This window comes from Micropterus salmoides, unplaced genomic scaffold (assembly GCF_014851395.1).
Source record: "Micropterus salmoides isolate LMB-PRFRI ecotype aquatic unplaced genomic scaffold, ASM1485139v1 Ms_hic_scaffold_16, whole genome shotgun sequence".
Classification (NCBI taxonomy): Eukaryota; Metazoa; Chordata; class Actinopteri; order Centrarchiformes; family Centrarchidae; genus Micropterus; species Micropterus salmoides.
In genome coordinates this window covers 20,088,037-20,114,208 of record NW_024040707.1, presented here as the reverse complement: position 1 = coordinate 20,114,208, position 26,172 = coordinate 20,088,037, and the positions used below count along the sequence as shown (strand labels likewise).

The 26,172-nt window shown below is 40.8% G+C and overlaps 2 protein-coding genes across 5 annotated transcripts in view; both read right to left on the bottom strand.

The window, feature by feature from the left end:
• rerea (arginine-glutamic acid dipeptide (RE) repeats a) overlaps positions 1 to 8,129 on the bottom strand; it is a 122,754-nt gene extending 114,625 nt beyond the window's left edge. For 2 of the 3 annotated variants that reach the window (XM_038722789.1, XM_038722791.1), the window contains exon 1: positions 7,847 to 8,129. The gene's annotated coding sequence lies outside the window, so the exon portion shown is untranslated. The remainder of the gene's footprint in view (positions 1 to 7,846) is intronic. The other variant, XM_038722792.1, reaches the window with a different exon arrangement.
• Positions 8,130 to 10,585: 2,456 nt separating this feature from the next.
• Positions 10,586 to 19,874, bottom strand: eno1a (enolase 1a, (alpha)). 2 transcript variants are annotated; one of them, XM_038722788.1, is made up of 12 exons: positions 19,722 to 19,874; positions 17,112 to 17,206; positions 14,931 to 15,026; positions 14,745 to 14,803; positions 13,950 to 14,019; positions 13,107 to 13,240; positions 12,733 to 12,955; positions 12,092 to 12,289; positions 11,595 to 11,796; positions 11,386 to 11,494; positions 11,224 to 11,282; positions 10,586 to 11,045 (listed from the first exon to the last, which is right to left on the bottom strand). In XM_038722788.1, the coding sequence occupies exons 2-12, from the start codon at positions 17,194 to 17,196 to the stop codon at positions 10,982 to 10,984; spliced, it is 1,299 nt and encodes a 432-aa protein (XP_038578716.1). In that variant the 5' UTR covers positions 17,197 to 17,206; positions 19,722 to 19,874; the 3' UTR covers positions 10,586 to 10,981. The 2 variants fall into 2 exon arrangements, with proteins under 2 accessions (XP_038578716.1, XP_038578715.1); XM_038722787.1 differs by lacking the exon at positions 14,745 to 14,803 and adding an exon at positions 14,450 to 14,508.
• Positions 19,875 to 26,172: the final 6,298 nt, after the last annotated feature.

Below are 26,172 nucleotides of genomic sequence, written 5' to 3'. Positions count from 1 at the left end.
ATAGAACGGCAAATCTTATTTAGTATTAAAACTTTGTAGGCCTATAAATTCTAAGAGCTCTGTTTAACACCAACGTATTACCGAATATCTTGTTCCAAGTCTCAGCGGCATTGCTGCACAGACACATGTACAAACAAATATCAAGTGTGCAAAGCAAGATTTAACCTGACTTTCAACTCCACAAATGATCACACAGTGCTGTCTGAATACGAGCGGCTGATGACAGGAGTAATTTGCCACATCGCTGATTTGAAGAGGAGCGCTTGAAGATGACACAGAAAGACAACTTTATTGTCATCTTCAAGGGGGTCTATGAAATCAAGGGGAGAAGATCAATACCGCCTCTCTGTCTCTCTCTCACAGCACTTTACATAACAATAACCATCACAGAGGTCATCAGCTAGCTCACCGAATTCCTGTGCAGGACTCCCAGACACCTCCAGGTAACAAAGCTTCTCTCACTCCATCAGCGCAACACATCCACAACTTCACACACAAGAAAGGAGGAGGAGGAGGAAGAGAAGGAGAAGAGCTGAGGGGGAGAAAATACCTCAGGCAAGCCAGAGCCAGATAGAGAGGGCTGGAAGGAAGGGGGGTGGGGGGGTTGTGTGCGGCTAGCAAAGCGTCTTCATTAGAGAATAGCAGCTAGTTCTGCCACTGAGTAGCCAAGCACTGTAGTAAGAGCTGCTCATCCTCTCAGTTAATTAGGATTTCTGCTGCTTCATTTTGGGGTGAGGGACAAGATGTTGGAGGCTTGATTGCCTTTTTATTTCCCAGCATAACGGCTCAGCTGCCTCTCCCGCTTTATTAACAAGAGATCTTGCAGATTTACAGGTCCGCAGCAAACATCAATTTCAATAATTACAAGAAAACTGTTAGCAGGGACACAATGAAACACACACACTCCTTTTCTCCCTCTCCCCCATCACCACTCCAACGCCCCTCCCCTCCTTCGCAGGATCTAATTTCCATAGATGTGCCCTTTTCATGATTGCATATTGTAAACATGTTAAAAACACACACTGACTTGCCTCAGTCACACTTAGCACTTTACAAGCAATCCCTGGCCCGAAGGGCAAAGCAAATACTGTGAATGTCACATTTACATCCAATGTGAAAACCTCAGCATTTGTGTTTCTCACAAAACAGACGAAAGATGATTTCTCCGTGGAGCAATTCATGTGGTCAGAATCAGTATCATGTGTATTAATAGGATAAAACATCTTTAGAACAGCCTTTTAGCTATATCTTTACAAACTGGCATCAGGCCTAGTATTAGCTGTTACCGGTTGACAAAGTGCACGTGCGAGACTGCTGGACTCAGACAATAGCTACAAATGGGGAAAGAAATAATAGAAATCATACTTTAAAAGGCAACCAACATCAGATTCAGAACAGAGAACTGCAGATTTCATTTGAATAAAATCAATAATTGTATTGCCTTGCAGTGTATTGCCTTCCTATCTTCTCATCTTGCCCGCTAATGTTTCTTTCATGAGCCAGCCCACTGCTGGTGACATTATAGCTACAGCACTTCCACAAGTCCCCAATGGATCAGTGAAAATGGTTGGCGTAAAACACAATTAGTACGGTCCATATGGCTGCTAGTGGAGGAGGAGCAGGAGCGATCCCATGTGGTCCTCACAGAGGCCCCCCTTCTTTTGTTACCTTAAAGATCAAACTGTTGTCATAATAATGGGCCATTTCCATTCTGCTGCTTGGGGTTTTCGGAAAGCAGCACTACTTCAATAGATCCTTACATGGTGGAATGACTCTTGGCAAATAAATTGACCAACCTAGGCTGATAGCCTAATCAATAGCTCCTTCATCATGATTAATGGCTCATATTGGATAATGGGGAAATTTAACGTGATGGGACAGTTACTTCCTCATCGCAGTGCTCAGCCTCATCGATTGGTTATAATCCCCCGTTTTTTTGACCAATTGAATGTCCTGATAAGAGAGCAATGTGTCCAACCTATGTAAACTGAGCACAGACAAAATGATTTACGGTGCTTTAGGCGCGTCTCATTCACTGATAGCTCTGTATGCCCTGCCTGACAAGCATTTTCTTGCCTCAGAAACGCAGACACCTTTTACTGAGTAGAAGCGAACAACAACAGCTTGAGGCAACAGATTTATTACAAATTGATCTATTAGATAGCACTGCTGTGCTTCGCTGTTTTCTCTCTTTCTCTCTCACTCTCTCTCTCTCTGACAGCTTTCCCCTGATGGCAGCTAGAGTGTATCAGAGTTGAAGTGCTACAGTGGCAAATCTAAACCCAATCCTCAGAACTCATTTTCTCTGTGCCAGCTGTGGAACTGCGGCATAGAGACAAGTTGCCCATGCTTAAACCTATAGTCGATCCAGCACCTAAACTGAAGGCTCAGCAGGCTCAATAGGCGTGCCGGACCTGCAAGGGCGAGCAAGGACACAGGTTGCCGGAGGCATCTCGTGAACAGGAAAGTGGAGTGCGCCACAGTGTCACCGGGGTCATTTCCTTATGGCTGCATGAACCCTGAGCTGGCCACTAGCCCGCATGCTGTCTCCATTAAAACATCCGTCACAGGTCTGGGCTCTGCAAACAAACTGTGCCTCATGTGCTCAGTCATAATATCAGTGCAATACCCATATTAGTCACAAAGGTCACAGAGCACAACCAGCACATTGTAAAAAGAAGTATGCATGAACTGTCAGCTCTACAGTGTTAAAAATCAATGCCAATAATGCACAGAATAAACACAACATAACAAGCCATTACAGCCCCTTTAATTAATGACAAAAGACGTAGGTTTGTCTGGACAATAGACAGCTGTTATTGACATCTCTCTCAATAAAACAATCAATTAAATCAACAGTATCATTTAGACTTGCAAATCAAGCTGGCTCTGATAATTATAACAAAGTGACCATTTACCTTAATCACCGTGTCAGCTGCAGAACTTTACACTTACCCAACATTTTGACGGAGAAACAACACTATGGAGCTTAGCCTGAAACAATCTATTATTGTAGTCTATTAGCAGCCAAATGAAAACTCAGTTAACACTGCTGTGTTTAACAGGTCCAGTACATCGCTGGAAACCTTAACTGTCACAAGCAGCAACAAATATAACATGTTCCCTTATGCTTAAGGTTCAGCTAACAGAGCAGGGAGGGTTTTGGCACGTTATGTAGCCTATTTAACACCATAAACCAGTGCTGAAAAACACTGCTGTCAGTGGCAACAATAAGCACTGAGAGAAAAGCTGCACAGACTCTATTGTGCTCCTTTCCTTTAATCACCTCCATCTTTCATCTGTGCTACAGGAGAAAGAGAGCGCACAGAGAAAAGGGCTATTGGCTTCCGGATGGAGTAAACGTGTGTGTCGCTGAAAAAGGAGGCCATCATCTAAAGATGTTGAAATATTCTACGGAGAGAGCGTATATGTCTATATAAACATCTCCAGGCAGGCAGCTGCGGGGGGTGTACGCAGTAAAACACTGGTATGCATTGTTTGTGTTTCTGCACCACTAGCGCCATGCCGTGTCATTACATGAGGCAATCTCTTACCTAATCAGCACTGACACACACACAGCAGCAAAGCACTCCTCTTCCTCCTCATCTCTCTCCCCTCTTTCTCTCCCTCTCCTCAGGGGCCAGCCAGCTGATCCTACACCATTTCATTTTCCTTTTTTACTGAGATGGCAAATGGCTGACTGTTATTTCTGAACACTTTCGATCCATGCTTTTCAGCGCTGTAATTGACTAAATGCTAATATTAGCCTATCTTGCCCAAATACTGAAAAAAATAGGCTATGATCAGCATGCTGCAGTGCCTTTTAACTAATAATTAGTGAGATGCATGAGAGATCTAACAATGTGTCAGACTCCCAGATATTGGAGAGCAAAAAAACTAAACAAAAACAAATAAATAAAATCAGCTGTGCAGTCACTTTCATCACAACTACTTTATGTACTTGTTGTCCTACATTTGCTCTTGCTTCACAACTTTTACAAATGTTAGCCAAGCCAGTTTCCACACATTCCATTTTACAACCCCTCCTGTACATAAATCACATAATACACTGAAATGTGGTGAGTTGCATTACTTGCAGTGTCATAGCTTCAAAGCCACATACAAAATTGAAAATGGCAAATATGGAGAGACCTTTTTTTTTTTTGCTGTACCTACGCCCTGCCAAGAGGCTGGCAACGACGCAAAACACAATGATTAGTTAAGATGTAAATCAACACCAAGTCAGCCCAATAAGACAGAGACGGCATTTGCAGGATGAAGTGAGGCCGACTTCACCGTGGCTGAGCTCACAGAAAAAAAAAACAGATTTGATCACATCGAGTACATCAAATACCACCAACAGTATGTAGCAAGACAGCTCACAATTGTTAACACGGATAGCGTTTGCCGATGCTATCTCCTTGGCACAATTGTGGAGCTGCAGAGCTAGGCCTGAATCAAACAAAGATGAGATACGATGCAGCAGGCTTGGATCTCCTCTTATGAGAGGTGAAGGGAAGCTGTCAAAGAACACAAAACACATCCAGCATCTTGCCTCCTCTGACTAGCTGGGATAAGCCAGGAGAAGGAGTAGGAGGAGGAGGGGGTAGCTGGGGGGGGGGTGGTGTTTGCCTCATTTCTGCCAGTGTGCCCTGTGCGTGTCAGTCCAATATCTTAAAACAGCACATGCAAGGCTTTGCTACAGCCAATTACCCAGCTCTTGGCACAGGAACTGAAAAACATCTTCGGAGAACAATAAAGAGAGCTTGGCTTGTTGTGCGTGCTGTCAGTAAGTGCTGACAGATTGTTATTTTTAATGAATATACAGCACTTGAATGGCCCATCAAGAGGTCTTTGAGTGAACATTGCTCCTTTGTTCAGAGCATTAATTTCCTATGTAACAGCCAGATATCTTGCAATGAATTTGCTATCAAGCACTGTAAAGGAAAAAGCTAACTCAGTTAATCCACTTGCTTCCCTATTGTCCACTGCATCCTCACTGCAGCAACTATGCAAAGTCATTAAACAAAACTCTCTTAATTACAAACCTGAGGTCTAAAGATGCTTGATTACCTAAGCCTAACCATTGATTTCCTGTGTTGGTTCTGTCAAGCAGACATATCACTGCTGACCTACCTCTCCTGGCAACATAATTTCATACTGTATCCCTCAGAAAAACAGCCTTGAACAAAACAATAAATCAGCCTAATCACTTTTATTTGAAACGCAATAGCCTTGCTGAAAGTAAAATGCCTCTTTTAAAATAAAGGCTAGCCACAGCAATGACAGGTTATAGTACCGTCTTGTACTGCAACCCGATGCCACAATGTCTCAGTATACTGCATGGAGTAGCTCTGAGACAAGACACGGAGCATTGTAATGGGGAATCGTCTTTCATGACAATTCATGGTGAAGGAAAGATGCAGTGACGGCATCTAGGTGAAAAACAGCAAGGCGCCATTCGAGCGCAGCATGTAAACATTGAATTCCCGAGCATATTGACAAATCATCCAACAAAGAGGTGTCAGAGCACAGTGAAACAGGATTTTCCTCGTCTGGCCTTCCATTTGCCACATATTACTCACAGGGAGCTGCCATTACTAGGAAAATAGCAGGGTTATTACACTTCTCTTATCATTACTCTGCTGCTACTACAGCAACCCAGCTAGATTAACATTCGATAGACGGGGTGTGTCATTGGATATGTGACTCGAAGTAATTTTACCCACTGCTGCTCCTGGGATCCCATTCATATTGAAACACTATAAAACACCCTGACCTCCTCTGACCCCTGGACTAACCAGATAATGTAGATTTAAAAAAAGGCTTTGCACATGTATACACCAAAAAAAGGCAAATAACATCCCTGTGAATAACATGAAAAGAAAACCAAAAAAAAAAATCCTATCCTTTTGGCTGAACCTTAAGAACTCACTAAACATTAAGGTGCTTTTCTGTCAGAACTGTGCTTAAGTAGTAATCAACATATAGCCTGTAATGGCATACCTCTGTAAGCTTACCTCGCATGTTTACAGTCTAAGCGGTAGTTAAAGAAAGTCTAAATCACAAACGCTGAGCTACTGGCAGCAGGAAAAGCCACAAAAACATCAGATGTGCCATATGTATGGAGCTAAAAAAGGTTTATCAAGGTGTTGCTTTCATCACACCTGCAATTACTTGATCAAGCCAATTGAAAACATTTTGAAGAGGTGTATAAAGACATACTACCTGTTGTTCGTGTTTTTATTTGAATAATCGACTCACTGTGTGTAAAAATATTGCAGCAATATTCCTCACAACATTTCATATGACCATGTGGGTGTATGGGTGTTTTCTTACCTAACCCTCTGTTAGTAAACCATAGCGTGCAACAGACATTACAGACATACGTGTATATGAACTTTGTTTTTCAGTTCAGTGACCTCTCTTTAGAGAGTCGTGTCATTATCAGGAGGCCTGGACATGAGGCAATGGCTGAGTAGGTAGAGTAGTGGTGTGAGTGACTACAAAGTACCAAAATCTGTCCATGTTATGTTGTTTACAGTCATTAACCATAATGTGGTGTTGCTATGTTTCACAATGCAATGCTCTCAGGATATCATATAATGTATTCAAGATTCTCTTATACCTAGCCTAATATTGTGGTACAAATAAGGAAATTCAGGCTTTGTTGTGAACATTTAAAATCGCATTCCTTCAGTGGACTGAAAACAGCAAAAACAAATGTTTCTCACTCCTTTGATCATTGAGCATAGTGTATATTCATCAGTTATGGTCAAGTCTACAATTGTGCAGAGCTATGTGGCCTGTAAGGCACAAGAAAGTGAATAAGTCAGGAGTGAGCCATTAGCACTCAATAAAAATAAATCACTAGCTTTTAATGGTCATGTATTCTAATTTAAAAAGTATATCTCATGCATGATTTCTATTTTCTGCCAGCTAATGTCAGTGAATGTTATTTTGTTTACTATTTTCAAACTTACTATTCACGATAACAGAAATTCACTAATGCACGACACTAATAAAAGAATAAATACAGCAAATATCACTATCCTTGTGCCTTATGTGGTCACTACTACACAGACGTTTTGAACTGCTCAGCCTGCCAGAGGTGAAAAGAATGCCAATTCTACTCATTCTGTTTGTTGACAAATTTCTCCAATGAAGATTTTACTAGCCTTGCAGCCTGGTTTTCAAAAGTCAACACGAGTGTGCCCGTTTCCAGTATTATCTTTGTTTACAACCAGCCCAGACCAAACTCGCAAATAACCCCACACTGAAAGATAGATAACAATAATTGTGCAAAAGTCAAGCGGACAAAGAAAGCAAGTTAGCTTCTCCGGCTAGCTTTTCCATGAGCTAATGACAATAGCCGAATGGGCTCAGGCTACTTCCTGGAACAGAGATGCTACACTGGGTAATTCTAAATGGGAAAACGCTTGCTATGAGATACAGCAAGGTTACGTGCACGTTAAAACCACAAATCGTTTAATAAAATCAAGTCACGGTGTGTGTGTTGCATGTGCTCTGTGCTAACCGGTGTCAACGAGCTGTTTGTATCCAGACATTACACTGCTCCTTGCTGGCATTGCCAATCAGTGCTAGTCACTGGCGCTAGCCGCTAACGTTAGTCCATGGTAACCAGCAACAGTGAGGGGCAAACAATTCGATCAGCTAACTAGCTAGCTGATGCTAATAGGCAAATTAGCCAAATAGCTAGCAAACAAGGGTGTACGTTAACAGCCCAACGTTTACAAACTACTCCTTCATATTTGTCATTTCTTCCTCGTTTGCTGATGAACGTCAAAGGCAAATATGATGGCTGGTTGAAGCTCACATCACTTACCTTAAAGAGCTTGATCTACAACATCTGTGATTTGTTTGATGAGAGACTGCAACAACAAACAATAGCAGCAACACCAGCGGCGGCGGCAGCAGCACCAGCAGCAGGGGCAATTAGCCAACGTTAGTTAGCCAAGTGTCGCCACTACAGAGAGTAGCACAACAGCTGCAGTGCCACCTGTATATCTTCTCTTATGTTACGTTAGCTATAACGGACCGGAGCACGTTTGATATAATGCTGTCATAAATGATGGACTTGAGAATAAAGAGGGAGTAATCGTTGCCGGAATGCTCAGACTAGTGTGTGTGAGGGGCACTCAGCATGACAGCATCCTTCTTCATCTTGGGGTGAGAACAGTTGGGGGGTTCTCAAAGTTCAACCGGTAAAATATCGTCACCCACTGGCCAAAACTGGGAACATCCACGGAGGGAGAGGGGTGTTGGTGGTGCGAGAGTCCTCCTCTGGGTGTCTATCCTGTAATAACACTTGGTCTATCTTCATCCTTATAAACATGTGATACTGCCAGACTATATTTGGACTGCCAGTGAGCCCAGAATAGAATAGAATAGAATTCCTCTTGGGAGATTTGAGTGGTACTGCACTACTGAATATACAGTAAATGCTTATTTATTTATATTATAAGGCATACTGTAAACAAATAACAATATTAGAACTGAGAATTGAGAACAATATGACTACATCTAAAAATATTTTTTATGATAGAATAAAAATTTATGATAGAATAAAAAATGTAACACCTTGCACAGCAGGACACAGCAGAATTAAACCGAAAATAAGAGGATACTTTAAAAGAATAACCCACTTAAAGAAAACAATAGAATGGCATTGGAATAGAAGGGAATATACAGTCTATCTGGGAATATATGAGTAAATTGCAGCATTGCATTTACAATAAATAAGAGATAAACATAAAATATATATTTCATCACATAACAGAATAGAAATGTACTTTTCTTGAAGAAAGCAGCAGCAACCTACTTTCATGACAGGTGGTCATTCAAATAAAGGTTTTATAGCAGCACAAACAGTAATCCTCTTCACTGGCATTTGGGTGCTGGTTTCTTGACAGCGCATGTGCAATATGAATTCAGGGTATCAAAGGTTGTGAGGTTTCACCTTTTTTCAGCTCTGTTGATTATGTTTGTTTGTTTGTTTAAAACTGTTCATGTTTTACTAATTATTGCACATATAGCGTCGTGGCTCTTAAATCTGTAACCCCTCTAATAGAAGTCGACCTACTGACAGGCTCACAGGGATTGTACATTATTTGTTTGATCGATTTATTGGTTATTCCGGTAAACTAAGATGCCATTAAATCCAGCAGCACCTCTGTTTATAATACAATACACAATCTGTCTCTTATTTACAAAGTGTTTTTTTCTAAACCGTTGCATTTAGAGTGATTTAGAGTGAAATGATATAGCCTAATCGTCATAATTTGTGTGTTGTGAGAGGCAAATCTCTTTTGGTTGAAACATACTAAGGAATTAGTTTGCTATTTTTGTGTTGAAATAAAGACAATTTGTATTATATGCATTTAATTATTTTTCAGTGCTTTAATGTTTAACCTTTGATTCCCCCTATTATTCATCTGGCCACATTTCAGCACCTGGAGCTTTCTGTAGTACGGCCTATTCAATAGTCAGGTCAGTTTGGTTTTAGGTGGCAAACTGGTATCGCTTTCATGTACTTTTATATTTTTAGTTTCTAACATATTTACAAGAAATTGACGAGACAATATCAAATTTCAATGATGCCCAATGAAGTCAACTTTGTGTCATAACATTTTGATGGCCCATTTTTATTGTCTGCAAGGAGCACATCAGGGAAGTGTACTGCATACATCTGACCACTAGATGACGCAGGTCTCAAAGAAAAGAAATTAATCATCAGAGTCTCATAGAAATCCATGTCTTATAGGCTCCAATCCACACTTCAGTATCATTTACAAGTCACTCAGATTTACTCGCATTACCGTTTTGAACTTTCTGGAAAACAGTTATTCCACTTAAGTGCGAAGATGATGTGTTACTAAATGAAATCTGGTGCAGCTGATTAGGCACAGGATGTTCATTGATCCTGTAATATATGCTTGGTAGTTTCTTTGTACCAGTGATTTGTTATACATCGCCTTGGTGACGGCTAAACAATAGAGGCAGGTTCAGATAGGGCTTGCACAAAGTGAATTGGTGTGGCACGGACCCAGCTGGCAATCCCCCCGGGTACCATATCACTGGTGAATAGACCCTCATTTATCTCAGCAAGGCTCAGTAGGCTACAAAACGAGCATGGATAGAGCTTCTGCATTCCCCCCCCCCCGGGCACAGAAATGGCGTCCCAGAGCACAGAGCTCATGTTTCTGCCTCTCCGTGGCACTCAGATTACACCAAACACTTCACACAGGCAAGAGCGTTTACTGAGTAGGAGGCCCTTTACTGCAAATACTTTCACTTTATCTGCAGGAAAGCTATGAATCCTTAGATTTGTGATTATAACCTTGTTTAACTTGACATTTTCAGCTGAAGAAGTACCCCAATCTCTCTGAGCTGCTTCTTTTTTACTCCCTTGGGTCTCTGTTAATAATACAATTATAACAATTTGAATTTTTACGGGAATTTTAACATCGTAAGGTTAAATAAATGACAGATTATTTAAGCTCTATAGTAATCCCATGAATTTAGCCAGCACCTGAACATGTGAGTAAAAAGAAATCAAAAACAATTTGAACTATATCATTTATTCAGATGCGACACATTGCACATACAATACCGTCATTCTGCTCAAGGTAGAGTCGTACTTAAGTTACAGTAGCTCAATACTTAGTAGAGGACCAAGAATCACTACAACTCACAAGAAGCTAAACAAAAATCTCTCACACAGTTACGAGGACACAAACATAGGGACCAACACTATTCAGGAGCTAAAGCATAGTTTGATGGTGAGCTCAACTGTGGTTGTACTAGGACATACTGTAGCTTCTCCGCGCCACAGACGACAGACTTGGACCTTGGATTTCAGCGCTGTTCTCTCCAGACAGGGCAGGCAACCTAGCGTGGCGTATGTGTGGGGATTATTTATGAGCAATGAACACACAGAGGCCCAGGGACAAACACCAGCTCAGATGGGGTGCCTGAAGTTCTGGCCGGCAAAACGGGCCTTGTCGCCAAGCTCCTCTTCAATCCTGGAAGAGAGACCGTTTGTTAAAAATGGATGGACCTATAGAGTGAGAAAATCTGCGATATTGTGCCTCTAAGGAGCCATAAACACACAACTCTTGCTGTTAAAGTGTAACTGTAAAGATGTGACAAAGCCTTCATTTAGCCATTCGAAATGAGTTTATGTTTTTGGACTGGACTGACCTGAGCAGCTGATTGTATTTGGCCAAGCGCTCAGATCTGCAAGGTGCACCAGTCTTGATCTGCGAAAGGAATCTGTACTGTAAAAACAACTACACCTGGGGCACAGTTTGAACAGTCAATTTAAAAAAAATCTCAACATTACTGAATTAAAGAAGGTTTTACCTGTCCAGTGCAGAGACCGACAACCAGGTCAGCAATGAAGGTGTCCTCGGTCTCTCCAGAGCGATGGCTGACCATTACGCCCCAGCCGTTGCTCTGGGCCATCTTGCAGCTAAAAGAAAGACAGACATCATCCCCATTAGCCACTTAACACTTTATTTACCTTCTTGGATTTTGTTAACAAGTGTGATGGCACTCTGTTGGACACTCACGCCTGCAGGGACTCCGTGACGGAGCCAATCTGATTGACTTTGAGCAGAAGGCAGTTGCAGGCCTTTTCGGCCACGCCCTTGGAGATGCGTTTAGGGTTGGTGACTGTGAGGTCGTCGCCCACCACCTGGATGCTGGTGCTGGCTGTGAAATTGGTCCACGCTTGCCAGTCATCCTGGTCAAAGGGGTCTTCAATGGACACCACTGTAAGAATAGGAAGAAGGAGAGAGCAATGTTACAGACATAAATCCAACACATCAGCATTAGCAAGAAGCTAATTGTCAATAGTTAATATCTACAGAAATCTTAAACCTACAATAACTAATTATTTTTGGCCACAAGGGGGCAGGAGATGCCAAATGCTCCAACCTGTCTATATTAGTTATATACGATCAAACAACTAGACTCAGGTTTTGCCTTTTCTTGTTATACTAAAAACGATTTCTACAATAATATTTAGGTAACTTTGTATCACAATTTTATTGTATTAAAAACCCACCAGGGTAATCTTTAACAAAGCTCCTGTAGAGATCAGCCAGCTGGTCAGGGGTGATGTAGCGGCTGGGGTCGTCAGGTGACTTGAAGTCCAGGTCGTACTTGCCACCCTTGTAGAACTCAGAGGCAGCCACATCCATGCCAATGACAATCTTATCAGTGTAGCCGGCCTTGGCAATGGCATTCTTCAGAAGCTCCAGAGCTAAGACAAAAACAACATTGCTATAATAACATTGTGACGAGAGATGTTGCTTAAAAAAATCAAAGACATTCACTTTTCACAAATGAGACGTTGCTGAGGAGTCTGCTCCAGTGGGGCATCTGCCATATCAGCACCTTGACCTGACACTGGAGTCAGAGGCTGGCAGTCAATGCATTCAGCACTGAGTTGAGGCCTTAATTTAGAAACCATATCTCAGCCCAAGAGTGACATGATAAGTGAAGTCCTTCCCTGGGAGCTCTAAGAATGTAATGTGTTCAGATTGTCAGGGCACACAGTAACAACTTTCAATGAGAAACTCTTTCCTCAGAAACTAAAACAACCCCCACAGCAGTGTGGTAAAACAATAAGTAATGACTTGGCTTGTAATGAAACTCTTATTGTTGGAGCAGTGGCTATGGCTCTGATGTCATGTTTCCTCTCACCTTCCTTGTTCTCCAGGATGTTGGGGGCGAAGCCTCCCTCGTCTCCTACATTAGTGGCGTCCTTGCCATATTTCTCCTTAATGACATTCTTCAGGTTGTGGTAGACCTCGGCACCAATGCGCATGGCCTCCTTGAAGCTGCTGGCTCCCACAGGCAGGATCATGAACTCCTGCATGGCCAGCTTGTTGCCTGCATGGGAGCCGCCGTTGATGACGTTGAAAGCCTGAAAGGAAGCAGAGAGCGTCCGCTTTAAGCCTAATGGAGTCATTTTTTGGATGAAACATTAATGGCACATGTCTGTTAGGCCTGTGAGCGTTAATAGTCTCTATAAAGCCTGTGATATGTGACTTAGGTAGGTGCACTATCATGCTCACCGGGACAGGAAGGATGACTTCAGGGTTGCCAGCCAGGTCAGCAATGTGGCGGTAGAGGGGAACTCCCTTCTCTGCTGCACCAGCCTTGCACACAGCCAGGGATACGCCGAGGATGGCATTAGCACCAAACTTAGCTATGGGAGGGTAGAGACAAATATTTCAATACATTGTGTGTAGTTCTTTCAACACAGCATTTATAAAAACAGTATTGTCTTCTGACGTCTATATTCACCATCGAGTATTTTCTGGGATAAATTTGCAACAATAATTCATGGCCTTGAAATAAAAAGGTTCTAACTGACTTTTCTATTGCATTAACAAACAATCTGTGAGTGCCTATTAATGTTTGTGTGGGATTTGTTATGTGATTATTTGAAAATAACAGGCCCCATGTTCATCTCACTGAATGATGAAAATACAACTCCGTCTGAAATCACTCCCTTGTTCACCCTTTCAGTACTCCTTATAGATACTTATAGACACTCATTAGTTCACTCATAGCGAACAGTCAGTTGTGATCTCTGGCACTTCTCAATCATCGGCATTTTATGTTCAAATAACCAGACAGGAATTTTTCTTTTTGGGTAATCCCACAAGTAAACAGATCAAGATTGGTCGTCAGATTGACGCAGAAATATGCAAAAGTGATGTCTGCTTGCTTACTTGCAACATTGCTCCTAGTGCTAATAAATCTCTGACAGCTGACAAATTCATATCGTCATATATTGTATATATTGTCATATTGCCAAACCCTACCTGAAAGTAGACACAACTTTACAAATTTAAGCTAAAAAAAAGTCTGATATTTTCAAGCCAGTTACAGTACATAAAGTAGCATCTTACACTTGTTTTCTGTGCCATCCATGTCCAGCATCAGCTTGTCGATCTTGCTCTGATCGACAACGCTCACATCCTACATTAGACATAAGGGGGACACATTATTCTGTGCATCTGGAAATAAATTAAATGAAATAGGTTAAATTCTAATGCATTAGTTCAAAACAACACACTCCAGTAATGTTAGAATAATCACGCATCTCAGAATTATACCACTGAAGCTCTGCTAATGCAACAATTTATCATTTTTACAAATATTAAGTCAAACCAACAATGAGGTCAATGCCAAATAGGAACAACAACTAAAAGATGTCAGTTTTACGTCTTACCACTGTTTTAAAATCTTACAGTCAGCCAGTACTGCTGCCAATGCTGCTAATATTTGTGTGTGATCATTTTCTATTGGACTTCCAATAAAAAATAATAAATTCAAGAAACTGGTCAATGAATTTTAGGCTTTTGACACTAGTGCATAGTAATATTAGTCAAACAATAAATGGTCCTACCTTGCTAATCAGTGCAGGTGCAATTGTTTTATTGATATGATCAACAGCTTTTGAGACACCTGCAAGGGAACAGCAGACCATGACTGACCCAGACAATTGAAGACCATGCAGAGCAGGAGAGACAGATGACCACAGAGCACCTAATCCAATCTTTTTTGGATGTGCAAGTAATTTTAGATCTGTGAACATCTGTTAGTGCCTGCCAAGGTTATTTTCCAAAGGCAAACCCATTCTTCATGCTGCTGTGCAGATACGTATGGAAAACAGTCATCCTGTTACGCCACTCTTTATTTACCTGGTTACACAACGCAGGGGCCAAGAATTCATTTACATATTTAACTGCCCTTTTGACTCCTAACAGGAGGAAAAAAGGAAAAGACGAGGACAGACAACAGAATGTATAGCAGAGTTGAAATAACATGAAAGACAGCAACAGAATAGAGGTAACCAGAAAGTTAAGAGGGGGAAGACGGCGCCTTACCTTTGCCCATGTAGCGAGTCTTGTCATTGTCACGGAGCTCCAGAGCCTCGTAGATGCCTGTGGAAGCACCGCTGGGCACTGCAGCCCTAAAGAGACCTTGGAGACACACAGGACGTTTTGCAACTGTTATTTACTACCGTGCTATGTCAAGTCCAACAAGACAGCAAAGAACTGACTGTAGTTTGATAAATGTTGAAATTTTACCATATGAGCCATTGCTATGACAATCAAAATGTCTGACTTTAAACTATGTGGTATTTACACAGCACAGAATCTATATGCACAACCATGTGTGACAAGGCCCCACGGGGGGGCTGCTTGGCATTCAAGGAGCAACAGCAATGTACATTGTTGTTCTGTCCAGAGAGAGAAATAAAGCATCAGTGGAAGAGGCTGAACTGGCTGCAGAAGGCTGTGATGTAACAGGGGAAGACAGCCTGACACCCAACTGAGCATGTGCAGTGCATCTGTGTAAGGATGCCAAGCCACACCCACATATAAGGGGGTGGCCATTTTGGATTCACCCAAGTGATGAGAAATTGGGGATGAGCAGAAAATCTATTCAGTGTGCTCAGTGGACCAGCAGGGATGGTGCGAGTGAGAGGATTTAGGGCTTAGGACAGGAGGACAGAGCCGCCGTCTGGGACATGAGTCCAGGCTTAACGAATCATCTGCATCAAGACATCACCTGGCTGCAGCTGGGGGATGCTGGCCACAGTCCACCGGGGTATAAACTGGGATGCTGTGGCATCACATTATATCTACGGCCAACTACAATCAAAAGATTGAGTGGCTTCTTTTAAATCTAAGCTGGAAATTCTTTCAGCTTAATTTCTTTTATAGCACCACCTCCCCTGATTTCATCTAATTCTACTTTTTATTATACATGTGGTTCATTTAATAGTTTTATTCTATTACTGCTGTGTTTTTATATGTTTCTGTGTTATGGTCTATTTGTTCTTTGCTTGCTATGTGAGGCACTTTTGATAAGGTCTATATAAATAAAGATATTAACATCATTAGTACAAATTTACTGACTTTACAGAGACAACCTATCAGCAAATTTGTAAGAACATACATTTCTATTTTCCCATGCAGATGATACAACAGTAACAGTGAGGTTAAATGTCTCTCTAGATTACTAGAGCTACTGAACTTACAACATTGTAACAAAAAGCATAGGGGGTCGTCTAGCATGTGTGTGACCCAGAAGCGAGCTGGTTATGTAACACAGCAAAACCCATTACAGAGACTATGACAGACGTGCTCTGAGTGCAGCACACTCGCTTTGGTCTATGCTGTTAATGATGCCAAAACAGGCCTGGCTGACTTAAAAGGGAATCTTGTCAAAAAAAAAAAAAAGTGCTATTTACAGTAAACTGGAGCACTTAGCAACCACCCCAAACTAATGAACAGACAACGGGGCTGCAGAATGGAGCGGTCAATTTCCTGCCAATGTATTAGACAAGTATAGCCAGTCCTCTTCACTTCCATGTCAATGGTCATTCGGGTTGCTTCATTAACATTCTCAGGACATTTCATTGAGTTGAGCTATTCCCTTGTTTCAGCCTTCAGAACAGAACAAGCTTGCCAAAAACCTTCAATTACAACCATGCCATTAGTTAATTGAATAAACTGATCTCCACCGTAGCCAGACGTGTCAGACTTTGCAGGGTTCAAATGGTCTAAGCTCAGCAGCTTCTTTAAGTAATCTACAATGAGGCGGCGGAAGCATAATGTAGATCATTTATTTGACCCGAAATCGTAATTTTGCATGTAGTATCAAGGATTCAATTCAGCTCACATGTTGTTTGCTAAATGTACCTACTGTATGAGCTAGCCGTGCTCCCAAACAGGAACCATTACAGTAACAGAGTGCTGTAGAGGCAGTGTGATATTACAGGAGCTATTTTCACGCATCCACCATCTGATCCACTCTGGGCCTGGTGCTGGCAACAGAGCAGCCACATTGGCTTGACCATCATAATCAACAACTTATCTAGTTTTCATTAGCTAGCTAATTGGGCAACACATAAAAGATTTTATGAAACATTGCTTCAAACATCAATCTGCAGCATTACACATACTATGTAAATAATTACATGTTTTCAGTTCAAATGATCTGTTAAAAAATAAATAAATTAAAAGAGTTTGATTATATATATTTTAGGCATAGAGTACCTTTCTTGGTGTACAGGTCAACCTCCACAGTGGGATTGCCACGGGAGTCAAAAATCTCACGAGCGTGGATCTTCAGGATGGACATGGTTCTGGATCTGCAGATGAAACGAGAAAGGAAAAGACATCAGAATAATGCTGTTCCACAGGCCAAGCAGAAAGGCACTGGTTACACTGCACTGTTACATACTGAATTAAACACTTGCGTCAAGTCAACAGTGAGATGGCAAAAACTGGACTGCTCAATGACACACGAGGGACTAAATGTAATCCAATTTATAGTTTGAGTTTTGAGAATGAATCATCAAGCATCTAACAGATTCTTGAATTAAACATAGCCTATATATATTAGTCCTGTACACCACCTGCACCAACTGATGTGGGCTGGCCAGGACAGCAGGGATATTAGTCACAGAAAGGCGTGGCTTATGCAGCAAAAAAAAAAAAAAAAAAAAGGAAAAAGTAAAGAATCTGAAGGTCCATTCAGATTACAAAACAGCATTGCAAAATGCTTGCAAAACTGAGCTGAGAGCACTACTGTCAAACAGTTAAGTAAGACCTCTTGATAACAATGGTGAAAAGTCACTTTAAGTAACAATACGAGAATGACTTGGCAGTGCATTTGTTGGACTGTCCTGATATGAGTTAAAGGCATAAATATGGGTCCAATCTCATGGAGCCTTCGTTATCTCTCCAAATTCCAATACTGGGGGTCACAGAAGGTTTTAAGCAAGCCAGTCTGGCCCTGACACCTGCTGCACTATTGATGATTTGCTTTATCCAACTTGCCCCGAGTCCATGCATTAGCTTGCTCATCTACCCACTCTGAATGCATGACTGAACTTCAGTACAGTCTGCAAAGCTAAGCTAGAGGGTGCCTACTGCAGAACCAATGGAAAATCCTCTGTCCTTAAAAGTCTGCGTGGAAACTTGCCGCTGGCTACAGCCAAGAGGCAAATTCACCCAAACCCACACTAGACAGAGAACCTATTCTTCAGCTAAATGGAAAAATATTTTACAGTTTAATGGGGCTGCGTATTGAACATCAATACCTTTTTGATGCTGACCGAAATTTGTCCCTGGCACAGAGTATTGAAAACTGTAAAGTTGGCAAAGGCCAACTGGCTGGCCAACTTGTTTAGTGATGCTTTGATCAGAGAGACCTTGATTACAATACACAGATTTACTGAATTTAGATTTTATCTAGACTAGGTTATTTTTTATCTAGGCTGCTTGTTTGTTTAGACAGTATTTAAGAATGCTGCTGACTTTGTTAAAATGAAAACAAGGATTTTATAGAAAAACATTTGAGTAGGCTACAAAACACCAAAATTTCAACTGATAAACACCTGTACTTAAAGTCACCACTTCCGACAGAATTGGAAACAGATGAAATGATTCGTCAATTAACCCATTAACCAACAAACTATAGTCCATTAACCCTTTATGTCACTTCATTCAGACAAAAAATACCCACCTTCAAACAATTGTGAGGATGCACATCCTCATGCAGGTGCTTATCTTTTGAGCTCATTAACTAAATGTCTTTGGGTTTTGGACTGTTGGTTGTACAACTGAATGTAGGCTATTTGAAGACAGCTTCAGGAAACTGTGCAGTGTACTTTCCAGTTTTTCTGACATTTTAAAGGCCAAAGAATTAATTGATTCAAGGAGAAAGTAATCAGTGGATTAAATCGATAATCAAAATAATTGTTGGCTGCAGCCCAAACATATAGTGTATAAACTATTTTTGTAGTGCCATCAATGAACACTACAGGGCAGGGAGGTTCGCAGGCAGCACAAAATGGCAGCCACAGATAAATAAATAATTAAGGATTGATACCTGATGTGTGTGTGTGCGCATGTTAGTTTGTCTTAACCATCAGTTTAGGTACATTAAGGTCTGCCATCCAGCCGCATCTGTGTATTAGCATCAGTTTAATAATTGTTCATAAAAACAATACTGTTAAAACTGCAGTAATAAACTTACAATCTAATCAGTGAGCGACTTGTTGAAAGTAGCCTACAGCAATGACTATCACACAAAAGACACACTGAGCCTGTATAGTCTTGCTATATACAGTAATTTTCCCACAACCGGTGGACACGCCTCCATGTCTGCTGCAAGCAACTGGTAGCTTACTGAATGAGTCAACATGTGTAGCGTGTCAGTGTCTGGCCTACCATCAGGTCATTTAAGACTTTGAACAGCAAAAAAAAAAAACTTTTAACAAATTGAGGGGACTGTGGGAAGTTGGACTTGCAATTTGACGCCCCTTCCCCCCCCACACACTGCAGCTCTAAATGGACTGACATCTCGCCAGCTGACGGCCTGGTTTAAAAATAGACGGTGGGCTACAAACTAACATCCTGAAAGCCACTGAGATATTAACTAGCGTTTATATAAATCAAAGAATCGGTATTAAACAATGTATCCGCAAGGACAATACTTTAGGATTATCTTCGAGGATGTGGAACACCGTAATGTTCATATTTATAAAACAGTAGTTTATATTAACACACAGTCTTAGAACAGGCACTCTAAATCTTAATAGCTGTTGTCCTACATAATATTTGGACAGAAAAAGACAGACATAACGGCGTCAAAGTTACCTTTCCGGCCTAACTGTGTGCAAGGACGGTGCTGTCTCTCTCTCGTGCGGGCAGGCAGAGAAGGCGCTCGTGACGCTTCGACCCGTAGATAAGTGAACGGAATCAGGAAGAAACGGGGCAACGGAGCAACCTCATTGGCTGGGACTAACTCACGAGGCAGACGAGTGCGAGGAGGGAAGCACGTTCACCGTCAGGAGTCCGAATGACTTCACATCCCAAATGACCGTCAAGAGGATGCGGTGTATTTTATTTTTATTTTTTTTATTTTTTAATCTTAGCATCACTAGCACAAACTATAGCCTACACATAGCCTACAGCGTACATAGCCTACACGTTGAGCAAGAATGATTTTATTTGAGGTGACTTATGGGGAATGTAGTGCTCTTTCGTATGAGGATGAAAGAGGTACTATGCGGAAAGATGACGCATTTTCTGAGTACGTGCAGAGAAGCATGGCTCTCCGATGCAGTGGTTCGTTGTTGGTCACATGTCACTTGCGGTCACGTTTTATGGCAGTGACTTTTCTGTTCACATCACGAATATGCTATTTAAAAGAAATATGGCAATGGACAAATGTGTGTGTTTTCCCACCCAACAGTCAAGCACCAAGTAAGCCCTGATGGTGATTTGCAGAATAAAAACTTCCTAGACGTCTGCAGTAAAACTGGTTGAAAATTCATCATCATTTCAATGATCCTATTCAACATTTAGTTAGGACCTGGTTCGCGTTACAAACAGCTAATCATCTAAATGCGGTTGAAACAATTATCTCATCTAACAACTTTCACTTTTCAACCAAATGCACCGTAGTTTTAGACAAAATTTATCTTATTTTTACCTTGTGTTTTTGTTTGTGTTTGAATACTGATTTAAATTTTAAGTGTTGTTTCCCCTTGGACAATATGAAAATGTGGAACTACTTGGATTTGCAAAAGAGGGACTGCACTTGTAATGGAAATGGAGATTGCATGATGAATCACTTAGAATGAATCACAGTGAATAGCGGATTTCCCCTACACATCAGACGTCTCATTACTATGGGACATGGATATCATGCAGCTGCGCAGTGCAGTGAGTGCACAGCATCCATGGCAGATCAGAGCTGCAGGAGCTACTGTGTGTTGGAGGCTGGCTGCAGTGACCTTCAGACTTTTCAGTGTTAAATCCAACTGCGCCATCTGCTGCAAATAAAATGTCACCGCAACAAGTGCCTCATGTAGACTTGTCCAAGTTTGGAAGGAGTTAATTATTAATAAAATAATAGAGGAATTTATTAACCTTTTTTCGTCTTTCAGTTAAATTACAGCGCCAATTTATAGGATATAGCCTACAGAAGTTATCTTATTACACTTTTCATATAGAGCAGGTCTAAATGTTACTCTTGGTAATATTATTTTCAGACACCCAACATTTTCCGCCATGAGCAAGCAGTTGGCGACAGTGGCATGGAAAAACTTCCTTTTAAAAGTTAGAAGCTGGAGCAGAACATAGACTCAGGGTGGGAGGCCAGCTGCCTCGACCAGTTAGGGGGGTAAATATCATACCCAGAGGAAATATATTTAAATCTCTAAACAGGATTTACAGATCAACCGTGTTATGATTAATTTAAATACATTAAAAACATTCTATTAAACAGAAGTAGATTAACACATTATTCATTTAAATTCTCCATTCCATTAAAACTGGGAAATCCTTGTCTGGTCATCATTTGAGACAGGTGTTTATATATTGATTAACTCATTGACTCATTCCAGTTTCTGATGGTGAGTAAAAATGGATGTGGAGGAGATACTGTACATCTTATATGGTTATTATCGGCTTGATAACATAAGTATTTACTTAGCAATTAAAAAGCTCACATTAGCTAGCCACTGTGAACTTATGCTAACGTTATAGCCTCCAGTAGCCTACATTAACACCCAGTGCTCATCACGGCATATATTTGTGTTATATTAGAGTGAAGTTAAAGCTAGTAGTGGTCCTCCTAAGTTCTAACATCCGTGCCCTTGTTTATCAACATTGTGCTTATAACCTTGAATAACTATGTATGCAACTTCAGGAAGTCCCTAAATGCTACAATTTAAAGAAATGACTGTCCCACTTTACCCAATACTGTCCATCATTCTCAGTCATATTTGATAAAGTGGATCACCTAAAAATGTTTGAAAAATAAAAAACTATATCACCTTACTGCATATTGTGTTGCTTGACTAGATCACGAACATAATTTAATAACAATTAGGAATATTGTCTTATTTATGATATATTTATATCCTTAACAACAAGTCAGAATCCTACATCAATGACCTTGTCTTGAAATTCCCAGGGCAGCTTCCTGATTGACAAGAGCCAGCTTTTTTGTGTAACATCAAACGCATGAAGTCATGTGATTTCAGTCTCACGACATCCATCCTTGGCCTATAGTAAAAGTCCTATTGATTAGATTTTGTTAGAACAGGAAGTAAACACACTTAAGTTTAGGCATCCCACATTATCCAATGCCCCAGCTCACCTGAATTAACCCTGTACAGATGAATGAAAATTAATCCAGACCCTCCGGAGGCAGAAATACCTGCAGAAAGCCACAGAAGGAGAGAGGAGAGAGACGAGAAAATTACAGGAGAGGGAAGATGTTGAGTAAGTAACATGCATTAAGTTAAAGTACAAAAGTAGGCTATTTGCAACAAAATTTACTTACAGTATCAAAAGTAAACGCACTAAATAAACAAAAAAAAGTACAGATTATAGTTATATTGTTTTATTTACCTTTTGTTAGTAGTTCAGTTTAGGTTTTTTAATTTTATTTTAAAAGATAAAGTTTGATATTTTTGGAAATATGTTTAATTGCTTTCTTGCTAAGAGTTAGATGTGAAGATTGAAACCACTCTCATCTTTGTACAGTAAATACAAATCTACAGCCAGCATTTACATTACATTTACAATTTACTCATTTGGCAGACGCTTTTATCCAAAGCGACTTACTTACATTTGAGGAACAACATACAAGCATCAGTAAAGTAAGAGATCTACAAATGACTATGCATACTTATAAGAGCAGCAATAAATACTATTAGTGTGTACGACATCAATGGGACAGATTCTTAGGAGAAGACGTAAGAATTAACGATAAGTGCAATCAATACAAGAGAATTGTAAAGAGACAGAAGAAGAAGAGCACAGGAAGTGCATGTTAGAGGTTAGGTGAGGTCGTATAAGAGGAAGTCAAGAGTTTCTTGAAGTTAGAGAGGGATGCCACTGCTCTGATTGGTGACAGCTAGTTATCTTAACACAAAGACTGGGAAGAGGAGGAATCTAGCCTCTGTCCAAAATTCACCTAAAGCTCATCTATTAACGCATTGTATCATGTTCAATCACTAAAAACTAAACTTAAAAAACGCCAGTTTACCGTTTTACAGCGGGTTGTGTTTCAGATTTTAACTTACCCTAGTCTCTGCTGGTTGTCTGCTAATTTTCGTATATCCCACAATGTTAACCTTTTCCTTTTAGTTGCACATTTACCTTTGCTGAATTTGCCTCCAATCTCCTGGTGGCAGCTGGAGTTTTACCGCCTGTGTGATAGGCTCTTTCTGGCCATACTGGTACCATCTACTTGTGAAATGGTTGGAGGTAACAGTACTGGCACTCTGCTAATGTGTTGGTCACCATTAGAAAGCTGCACCAGGATGTGAGGAAGCAATAGAAGAGAGCTGGTGATCTGTAGCATATTGCTGTCAAGTCATTTTTAAATATTTTCCCATAACCAAAGCACCAGCCCTCTCTGAAGTTAGGTCAGGCAGCCTGGGTGGAGGTGGTGAGAGACCAAGCCAGAGTGAATGCAAGTTTGCTGATTTGCTAGCCTTGCTCTGCTGCATTTAATTTTAGGCTAAATATGAGCTCCTTCCTCTATGTCCTCTGGCTACAACAAATCCCCAGTCTAGGAGTCGACGCCTGCTGTGATATTGTCCGGAAATATGACATGAATTTCCATTGCTATGCTAATGACTAAAATCTATGTGCAAGATGTACATCTGTGTGTGGTGTATTCAGACCATTCACACCAGCTTGCAGCCTTAATTCTTCAGAGAAAGCCTTTTCATACAGTATGTTCTTATAAAAATGTCATTGCCACTGCTAAGCTGCCCTAAAGATATGACTACTTTTGCTCCAGTGGAGCTTCTCAGTGACTCAGGCTGTTGTTGCTGGGCAGCTTCCATGTGTGAACGTAAGAAATTGTGCAAGTAGGGCGTTCCTGGAAAGAGCCTTCATGCCAGTCAGTGCTTTCTATGCTGTGTATTTCCTGATCCAGGCGGCTCAACCAACCAGCCAGTATGCTTTCATGCATACAAAATAACTTGGGCCATTATCAGTACAGCCACATGGTTCCAAGTAACAAAACTTCCTGAGTTAGCTGACTTTGCATGATTCATGTGTTAGGTTCACGTCTGGGAGGAAACATTTTATGATCACCACAGATGATGATGATGTTAATTTTTTATCACTTTGACTATTTGTACCTTAAATGAAACTGTATTAAATCATATATATTACACACAGTTCACATGTGGGATTAAAGCCATTTGACTGTCACACACATAAAAACATGTTTCATACACAGTTCTTTCCAGCAGCTCACCGTGGGACCTTTTGGTTCAGGTGCAAAATTTACAGGCAGTAAAAAAAAAAGAAAAATGTAATGTCAGAAATAGTGATGAATCAGGAACAACCTGATAATTAAGTAATTGTTAATCCGTAGTCCCTGAATATCTCAGAATTGAAGATTGTATTGAATTAATCATTACATAATGATTAGTTCATAAATATCTGTGAATCGACATACTGAGGTCACCACGAGTAGTTCCTGATTTACCCTGAATCGTCCACTGAGTGATGCAAAACTAGTAATGACTGATTAATTACTCATTAATTAATCATTTAGTGCACCCCCAAGTGATGTGAAACATTATACTGAGTAGCTACTAAGTGATCCCTCTTACCTCATGATTACCTGACCATTACATCACCTTTTTGTGACCCCCAGGGCACCAGAACATAAAAAACATTTTGCACTTGAATGAATTGAAGGGTGGTTAGAGTTTAGAGGCCTAAAAGTATCAAGACACAGTTGACAGTGAAAGATACCGATGTGTTGCAGATGATGAAGTGTGTGAAGTGGTTCAAAAAAGCCACAAAAAACACAAGGGAGGAGCTAATAACACTATGAAGGAGGAAGTTGCACAACTGGAGTGTGACACCCACATTTCCTTATTTTAGAGTTTTTTAGATTTTTTTTATCCTCCGCCACGTTCACCTCCTGCACATCCGATCCAGGCTCAGTTCAGCTCAACAGAAATCTTCCCCTCTTCTCATCCAGACTACCGGCATCTTCTTCATCCTTGAATCTCACAACCACCAGTGTCTAGGCTTCATCAGGGGGGATTTCTATGCCTCTACAGCTCCACCCCCTTTTAAATTACCTTGTCAAACATGATGGGGTCTTATTGCCAAATGACTTTCACATTCTCTTATTTAATGTGTCACATGTCAATAAATTATTATTATTCCTGACTGAACTACTGTGGAAAAAAGTGAGCCAGGTTCAGGTGTGATGAAGACATTTTGGAAACTGATGAAGACTTACGGAGCATTCGTTTATTGAGCCTGGCCGAGGAGATGCCAGCGTACAACGTGTGAACACATGCCAATGCCAACCCCAAATCTGAAGGATACTTCCTGTCTGATCGGATATTTATCCCTCCTAGACCTACAGAGATTCACTTAGTGTGTTATATGTGAAGATTCTATTGGATATTGGTTCAAAATCAAGACAATCAAATACAAGCCACATGCAACGCTTTCTACAAAGCGTCTGACATACTGTTTTGGAGAGTCCCTGGCTATCATCTTTGGCTTACTTTTGTTCAGCAATTGACCCTATCGTGACATGGGGAAACTGTGTCATTGTGCCCCTATATTCCTTCATCAATCAATCAATTGTTAGTCTTTGCGCACCCCCACGTTAAGTGATACATTATACTAAGCAGCTACTAAGGCCCCATCCACACTACTCAGTTTTAGTTTACAAACAAGTAATCAACCTTACCTCATGATTAATTGACCATTACTTAACCTTTTTGTGACCCCCCAGAGCACTATGAAAGAAATCTTGCACTCAAGGGTGATTTGCGTTAAGGGCCTAAAAGTGTCAAGACAGAAAGAATTCACTGCTGATGGAGAAAGAGATTGATGTGTTGCAGATGACACAAGTCTGTAAAGTGCTGCAAAAAAGCCACATGAAACACAACAGAGGGGGAAACAGCTGAATCTACAAGGAATGAGGAAGTGGCACAGCTGGACCATGACACATACATCATTTTTGTTTTCACAATTTTCTAGATTTATCGATGTGAGATATTTGCATTTTACCCTTTGATTATTTCCTGTTACATTTTTA

Bases quoted from the DNA above. Each gene is read 5' to 3' on its own strand.
- eno1a (XM_038722788.1), bottom strand. From the start codon at position 17,196: ATGTCCATCCTGAAGATCCACGCTCGTGAGATTTTTGACTCCCGTGGC. The intron at 11,495-11,594 runs GTGAGTGTCCAA...TCTTTCTTTTAG, and splicing joins GTCACGGAGTCCCTGCAGGC to CTGCAAGATGGCCCAGAGCA. The intron at 11,283-11,385 runs GTAAAACCTTCT...TTCCTTTCGCAG, and splicing joins TCGGTCTCTGCACTGGACAG to ATCAAGACTGGTGCACCTTG.